Source organism: Calliphora vicina, chromosome 5, assembly GCF_958450345.1.
Source record: "Calliphora vicina chromosome 5, idCalVici1.1, whole genome shotgun sequence".
Taxonomy (NCBI): Eukaryota; Metazoa; Arthropoda; class Insecta; order Diptera; family Calliphoridae; genus Calliphora; species Calliphora vicina.
Window position 1 is genome coordinate 62,549,370 of NC_088784.1, and position 9,264 is coordinate 62,558,633.

At 29.1% G+C, this 9,264-nt stretch overlaps 1 protein-coding gene across 2 annotated transcripts in view; it reads right to left on the reverse strand.

The window, feature by feature from the left end:
* LOC135961899 (ESX-1 secretion-associated protein EspI) overlaps window positions 1-9,027 on the reverse strand; it is a 53,995-nt gene extending 44,968 nt beyond the window's left edge. The window contains exons 1-2 of one of the 2 annotated variants that reach the window (XM_065513540.1): window positions 8,868-9,027; window positions 8,654-8,794 (exon numbers count right to left, since the gene is read on the reverse strand). In XM_065513540.1, the coding sequence (XP_065369612.1) occupies window positions 8,654-8,794; window position 8,868 (142 nt within the window). In that variant the 5' untranslated portion in view covers window positions 8,869-9,027. Of the gene's footprint in view, window positions 1-8,653; window positions 8,802-8,867 lie in introns of both variants that reach the window. The other variant, XM_065513543.1, reaches the window with a different exon arrangement.
* Between the last annotated feature and the right edge of the window lie 237 nt (window positions 9,028-9,264).

The following is a 9,264-nucleotide window of genomic DNA, read 5'->3' on the forward strand; positions in this document are numbered from 1 at the left end:
AAAACATTAAAAGTCGACCAATTTGCCTTACTAGTTAGTCCCCTTTTACAATGCAGAAATTGAAAGGCAGACATTTTTCTCATTGTCTTTTGAACTTGCCTAAACCTTTTACAATTGCGAAATTAATAGACAGACAGGAATTTTTCGTTTCCTTTTTCGTTCTTTTGCGCTGTGTGAATATTTACATTGTCAAATGCATTTAAACATTGATGTTGGAAAAATGATATGAAGCAACAACATAAAAACTGCGAAATTTCTAGTTCAGATGGTCGTGTACTACACACTCTGCCTCTTCAACCCGTCGCCAACAAACTTCGTATGTTTGCCTTTCAATTTCTGCATTGTAAAAGGGGACTTAGTGCCGATTTGCACCATGATTTTTATGACGTCGCTCCAGCCCTCTTATCCACAAACTCAAAAAATCAAAAGAGAATTAAGAAAAATCGACGTCGTAAAAATCATGGTGTAAATCGGCACTTAGTCATAAGATAAAAAATTTCAATTTCAACTCAAGAATCTAACCCGTTTTTCCAAAAAAGCGCTGACTGGAAAAATGCGATTTTTGTTATTGTAAAGCGCTAACTATAGCGCGAAAAGCGTCAAATTGATAACGCAGGTACAGTATGTTATGATTTCAATCACAATGTTGGAGTATATGGGATGGTGGCTAATTTAAACTAATTTAAGCAAATAACGAATCTAAATTTTAAATAATTTTGTATATATATATGTATAAATATATTTATATGGCCACAGACCTCTTTTAAGTTATTGTTCAAGGTTATAGTAAAATTCTATCGCTTTTTACCATATTTTAACCACTTGCTCATAATCGTTTGTCTGGATATATCTTGAAATTGTCACCGCTCGCTTCGAGGCTGCTGTTCGGCTTGGCGAGCGGATAGTCGAGTACTTACAAACGAGTTTCAAACTGTCATTAAGGAGCGTGATTGGACAATCGTATAGGACATACATAGCTATTTGGATCCAACAGATGTTAAACCAGTAGAGCCCTTATAAGTGGACTATCCTCGTGGCAAAGCATTCGAAAGCATTCGACACTGTCAGATACCTCACATTCCTTCAGAACATTATACAATTCACAATGCCTAACAATTCGAAAAGATGCATAATTCACATTAAAATTGCAAAACTATTCAATATTTCTTGACATATTAAAAAAAAACGATATTTTAAAAATATAAGAAGAAATCTTCCTTGATTTTGCAAACCATAATATAAACAAGTAAGAGTATTTTATTATGTCAGTTTGAAGGGTAAATATCTGTCATTTATTCTCACTTAGTTATTGAACATTAAAAAAAAGTACAGCTGAAGCACACCAAAGCTTATGGTGATCACGGACAAGACAAAGATCGCGCAGGTCAGCCAAAAAGTTTGATGACTAAGAATTGGAGGCATTACTCCATGAAGATTGTTGTCAAACTCAACAAGAGCTTGCAGCATCAATGGGAGCTACTTAATCAGCGATTTCAAAAAGTTTGCAAGCAGCAGGATTCATCGAAAATTAGGGAAATTGGATACCATACGATGAGAGACCTTGAAAGACGAATTTGTATGTTTGAAATGCTGCTTTAAAATAAAGAAAACCATTTTTGCACCGAATCATTAGCTGAAATTTTAAGCGAGCATTGCCCGAAAAACGGCAAGAAAACGCAGCCAGACATGTAACCGTAATATTCCATCATGATCGATCGAACACTCTCTCTGGGATACACTTCACTTCAGAACGCATTACGTAGGTTAATGCGTTTTCAAAAGTGCTCCTTATATGGGAGCCATGACCAATAGATTATTATTTATTTAATATCAATACAAATAAAGCCTAATGGCCAATAAAATATGTATTGTTCAATTAATAACTATGTATTCATAATAGTTTTGATAGATCATCAGGAAGTAAACTCCAGGTATAATGGATTCCTTGCACAACAGAACGATCAAACGGAGGAATATAAATTTAAATATATTAGGTGTTGAGTTTATAAATAAAAAGTCTTCCAATAGGGAAGACCCCTTAGTTTAGAACTTTGACAGTTGATAGCCGACACATTGTTGAAGCTACATCTGTCGAATAGACATTTATTCAGTTTGTTTTCCTATATATGTTTATCCCATATACATATGCATCTTGATTGTGTATTTGTTAATTAAATATAGAAATGAATTACTTGCATTTTTCGATAAGATTTTATGAATTTTGTAAAACAAACACAGTTTGTTGCTTATTTTCTTTCAATTTCAATGTTCGCCGTCTTAAATATAGGGCAATTAGCACACAAATAACAGCTAAAAGCACAATGCAAATAAATGCAATAATAATATTTAAATACAATTTCATTTCAAAATTATTTAGCTGATTTTTTACAACGAACTTATGATGCACTCCAATATTGGAAATAAACTAAATTGTTATAAATAAATTGTTGTCAAATTTTGGCGAATATTGAAATCGTAGTAAACTAATTGGAAAAATAATGAATCAATAATAATGATATCAACAATAAATAGTATTAAGATATTAGAAATACATGCATATGTGTAGAAATACATAAAGTGTATTACAAATAATTTAATATTGGAAAGTAGATAAATTTGGAATTCTATAGGAATATTGGAAGCGTAAAGTATTGTTATTTATTTCTTTTAATACGTAAAAAATCTGTCAAATATCTCGTCAAAAACTTACCGCTATCGGTGGTTAGAACACAAGTTGTTCGTGCTAAAGCCAAACGTCTACGTCTTAAACGTATTAATATCGATATTAAAATTAAGAAAAACAATATAATGAATATAGGAAACCAAATATCGAAATAAATATAAATCATTTCTAATTTTTCACTTAATTGTACAGAAAGTATCGTATGCGAATTCGTTGAAATTGAATGTAAAACTAAATAGATTTATATATATGAGCACAGAATAATTGTATTCGTCAAAATAGTTGATAAAGAAAATTATGTACATCACAAGTTGTATGGCCAAATGTTGAAATGCAAAGTGACTTAAAGTTATTTAGGGAATACAGCGGGAAAAATATTTTAATTTAGGTCTATTTATTATGTGTGTGAAGATAAATATTCCGAGTTAAATATGTTTCGTAACAAAATATTTCAGTCTGAAGATAAATATGTTTAGACGTGACGAAATAAATTGATATTTTGAAGTCAAATGAGAGAGAGTGAAAAGATGAGAAGTTTAGAGAAATCCCAATGAAATTAAAATAGATTTTATTCAGTGCGGAAATGCAAAAAATGCATACCTCAAGCTTCTTTCTACACTCCGTCAGTATATTTATTTATTACCATATTTGCTTTAAATTTCCAATCTTAGGTGGCCTGAGCCCAATTTTCTGTTACTTTCAATAATTTTAATGATATAAAAAACAAGAGTTAGCATTAATCAGTTTGTGATAAAGCTGAGAGTAAAAAAAATTAACATTTTTCATTTCACAGGGTGCCATTTTTGGAAAACAAAATGCATTTTTTTTTTGGAGTTTTATGTTCTGGGAAAAATTTTGATATTTTTCTATTCCATATTCCAAAAAAAGATTTTAAATGCTGTTGAACCTGGACATATTAGAAACCAATTTATATTTCATAATAATTAAGGAATAACTAAATTAATGAACAAAATACAAATACAGAAAACGGCATAAGATATTTTAATAGTAATTTAAAAATTTTAATTTTTGAACTTATACTTTTTTACCATTCAGCACAGTTAACTGTGACTGATCATTTTTATCTATGTACATATAAATTTTTGTAATGCAAAAATATTTGTCTTTTTCAATTTATATACATATGTCAGCTTTAATTAATAAATCCCTTTTTATCGATAAGATATTAAAATTTATAAATATTTTGGAGTAGCGAAAACAAGAAAATATATGTATGTACTATATAAAATAAAACCCCGTTCATACTATTTTTTAGTTCATAATATTTCAGACGCAAAAGCAGTTAAATTTAATTCCAAAAAACAGTGTTAATTAAGAAATAATTTTGTGTGCTTCACGAGAAATGTTAGTAAACAGCAAATCTATATACATTTGATAAATTAATAAAATGATTCATTGAGGCAAAGAAAGAGTCTAGATAATTGGTCAGCATATAAAATATAGTGAATCACATCAAGAATTTGAAGATGAATGTGAAGAGGAAATCGTGGAGAAACTTCTGTATCGGCGTGAATGGATCCTCAGAGACTAACCGATTATTAAAATAGCACCCTCCCCCGGTTGTACCAAGCTACATTAAGAAACCCTGTGATAGTTTTACTCTGAGCAATAGGAAGACCCTTGAGGGTTACTTTATATTAATTTTTCAGGCTGCCTTCCAGTCTACGGAGTGCCTGCAGAAGTGGCTTAGGAGTCTGCTTTCCAGTGCATTAACTCCGTTAACAGAATTCTCTGGACAATAAAAAGCTTCGACCTGTTTAAATCCGAGGGTCCAGACGGTATTATTCGTGCAGGCCTTCAAATCAGGATCTAGTGATACCTTGGCTTACTAATAAGTATATATCGTCCCCTTAATAAAACAATAGTGTATAATTTTTTTGCCATTTCGAAATAATTGAGTTTAAAATTTTTATGTTAGTAGACATCTAGAACAAAAGTAATATTTCAATTGATCTTTTGATCCACTTTGTGGAAGTGGAATTTCACCAAATTTTTACCACATATAGAATCAGTTATGTAGATTATGCTATAAAAAATATGCTTATACACTATTGTTTTATTGAGGGGACGATATACAGCATGTATTAGATGAACTTATATAACCACATGATGGTAATTTGTTAGATGGAAAATTAAACTTCATACAACATATTACCATGGCTGTTAACAAAGCTCGAGGCAAAGGAATTTAATGATCCATTCATCATTAAAACACTATTTACGTCACTTGTAAGACCGATTTTAGAGTATGGCTCTATTGTGTGGGACCCCTACTATAATGTTTACATTGATCGTATCGAATCTGTCCAGAAAAAATTGTTGCTATTTTGTTTAAGAGATGTTCATCGAGGATATTCTTCGCTTTCATCATATTCTTCACGACTTGCTATGATTCGACTGCCAACATTAAAAATCTGAAGAATTATGCTTAATTTTTCATTTCTTGTAAATATTTTAAATGGAAATGTTTTATCCGATTTTCTTTTAATTAAGATATCATTAAATGTTCCTCAACGCTCATTACGATTTAATAGCCCACTTTATGTTAAAGCTTTTCGAACAAACTACGAAATGGCAGATCCGTTTAGGAAATTATGTTGTAATTTTAACTAAATGTTAAACTTTATAGATTTCAATTCAATTTAAATGTTGATATTATAAAACGAAATATTATTATCAGTTTAAACAACTAACAATCTTTACATTAAGAAAAATTGTATAATTTAATTTAACACTCAGTCTGTAAGGATAATATCCATAGACTAAATTAAATAAAAAGTGTCTTCATCCCTAACTTTATGTCTATACCTGATAAAATTTGTCAAGATAAAAGATAGTCTCCATTTATTAGTATTATTGCTTCGACAATAATATTGCAATGACAAAATTGTTAGTGATTTTGCTCAGACAACTTTGTCGTGACAACAAACGTCATAAATTGTTATGATAAATATTTGTCAAGTATAAACAGGTGAAAGGTAAGCAATACTTGTCGATGATTGCTAAGATATTGGGCATCCCGTTTAACGACTAATGTAGCAGCTGTTATAATGAGGAATGGAAGGAGACTGTGTCCAACTAATTCTGACAATATGTGACTTTGGATCCCCCTTACCTATTGTGAACAGAAGAGCTGTAGAGGATGAATCTAAAACACACCCATTCCATCATAAGAGAATATGGTTGTTTCAATATGGAAACAACGAGTGTGACCAGCTTGAATAATGGCTGATCACAGCAGCTTGAATAAATGGGTGAATTTCATAACAAACATATGTATATTTTGCTGTTTTATTTGCATTTTTGTTATTTCTCTATCTTATACAATTAATTTTTTCCGAATACAAATACTTCAAATATTTTTTTGGAATAATTTCTTCCTGCAGTTCATATATTCTTACTAATTTTTGCACGCTGAACATGAATTTTACATTTTTCAATCATTTATCAAAATAGCGAATGCCAATTCTGATTTGAATTACCATGAAAATGTTTTACCTTTTTGTCTTTGGAAAATATAATGTCCATGGCATGAAAATAAATGATTAAAGTTGGAGTTTGCTTAAAAAAGTGTCTACTTTTAAAGTATCATTTTTTATTTTGCGATAATTTACACCAATCAAATTCCAAACAAAAACTTAAAAAAGCAAAAAAAATAAATTTTTTCTATAACTTTTTGTTGAATACTGTTTAATGTTAATTTTTTTATCTCATGTATTATTAGCCGTTATCTTAAATAAATCACGTTAAAAACTGTCAGATGGCATAAATGAAATCAAAATAATATAATTTTATTAAAATGCAAAATCCTCTATCTTATCATTTTCATATACACACATTGAATATTTTGAGAAGAAAAACCCTGTATCCCAAATAATGCAAAATTTTAAAAATCAATTATATGTGAGATTCAGTACTTGCTTTAAAAAAAATATTGTAGAATACCGAATTTTAATAATTCAAGTAATTTGCGAAAAAAAACTGTTTTTTGGATCTCCTAAAAAGTTGTGTTTTTTAATATAGAGGGTTTTGAATATAGTCCCTCGATATGTATTTCATTATAGAAAAATGTTTACTGGAGAAATATACGCAGATTTCGAAGAAAACTCTAACTCAAATTTCAAAAATACTGAATTTTTGAACCATTATTTTTCTGAATTCGATCATATTTGGTACATGTAAAAAAATTTAAAGTTCTCCAGAATTCCAAAATTCGCTTTAGTTTGGTTTTTAAATATATTTTTATAGATGCGTGCAAAATAACTAAAGTGAAACGGTTAATAAGGATGTATGGAAGTTCTCATAGATAATAAGAATACTTGTAATATAATTTGTTATTGGCCAAATGGCTACATATATTACAATTGAATAAATAAAAATAAATAACTTTAGAACTATTAGTCAGATTTAAGCATCTTATATTGAAGCTAATGAATCGGAATCTAGAAATCAGTTTCTCAACAAAACGGAAATATTCCTTGAACAGTCCTTGAAATCATCCATTTTCCAAAGATTTGTGTCCAATAAAAACATATAAAATTCTCGAGAAATTTAGGAATATATTTAAAAAAATATATTTACGTATAGTTTTATAACTAATTGTCCAATTTTTATAAACTTAGGCCGTGTAACTTATCAATATTTTAAACATAACTTTCATTTCATTTACATAGAAAATATCAGTAAAAATCTATACAGACATTCAAAATAATACGATATTATTAAAATAATATTGTGCAAAATTTAGGGATATGTATTTCAAAATAACCTTGCATAAAGGATATTGTTTAAATTTATTATTATTTTTCATTTTCCTCAGAAAATTTAAGTCCTTACGATTTATATACGACTAACTTTATACAAATTTGACAACCCATTACATAGATATCCTTAAAAATATAACTGATTTTTTTAATTATTCTTGAAAATATTAGAAAATGTTTAATATCTCGAGATCCTCCCATGGTTCCAATCTGAATTTGTATGTTTTATTAAACATTCAATGGCGTATAATTGAGGAAAAGCATCAGAAAATATTAATTTTCTTTAATCCTTTCTCTATTATAAATAATAATAAAAATTAAAACACGATTTACAATTCCTATCACCTGGCTCTAGCTAGAATTTTTCTATGAGATCGGTATTTATGATAATTAATCTGCATCTTAAACTACTGGTCCGATTGCAAAATTATGTACAAATGATTCCTAGAGAAGGACATAAGTTTCGAATACGTGGTGAGATACAGGGTGTCAATGTCGACCACCTGTGGTTAGGAATATGTTTATAAAGCTTGTAACTTGTACAAGTATGGACAGATTTCAATGAATGAATCTTTGTTATAATTTACAAATTTCAATACTTGATAAATTTTGTTAACATTAATTATAAATTAATATTTGTTACAAAAACCATTTTAAACATCTTACACTACGAATAAACAAATTGTCATTATCTTACTTTTTATCATTTAATTAATATCATAATATACCTACATATATATAGAGATTACAATTCAATAAATATAATGAATCTAACCTGTTGATCCTAATTTATACCACGATAACTACGAAACAACTGAAACGATATCTACATTTTAATTAATATAAATTCACATCACGTTCTTAGAAACAAATTCGAACAACAAACTGCTCTCTTCAATGGAAAAGTGATTCATAATGCAAACATAAACAACAAGAAATAATAACTTTTTCTTTTTGCAAGATCCTAAAAATCTTTAGGCACTGTTGACTAGTGTTAACTACATATCAACCAAATTACAAATGTAGAGTTATGGCCGTCAGACGGATGTATGTGATTGACGTTGTACGAATTTCTAATCTGAACACAAAACCTCAACAATACAGTTGATATTATAAAAATAAACTTAACGTGTGTTTGTTAACACTGTTTGTACTTATTATTTATTTTATCAATTTAATAACTTACCTGATAAGACAGCTCCCCGCTGTTTGCGGGAACAGCAATAGCCACAGCAGCTCATTATGATGAAGGCCAAGAAGAAAAACATAAAAATTCCCCACAAGTCCATGGCGTCGTCAAAATCGTCAATGCCGTCTGGAAAAGTCACTATAAACTTGAATGATTATACAAATTAGAAATAATTGTTACAAGCAACTGGTATGTTAAAGTAATTACATACTTGTTTCTTTCTCCTTGTATTAGTTGAGTTTATTTCAATTTCACAATTACTAAAATTGAAATACAATTTTACACAAATCCACTTGTTGCCCTTTTATCACTGTATTTTGATAATTTTCAAATTAAATTCTTGGTATTATATGTCTTTGGTAAGATTATGTTTTAATCTGGCTGCGTTTTGTTTATATTTGTGCGTCAATTTCCTGCTAAAATTTAAATAAAGAACAAATTGTTCTGCTTTTGTGTTTTTTGCGACAAAATTCTTTGGCAAAAGCTCTAAAAACAGGGTTGTATTGAATCTAAATGTAAATAACATTAATAATTTCAATATGGCAATACCATTCAATATTGTGAATGATTTATGTTGAAATGTTATTCTTTGGTTGAGAAGTTGTTTT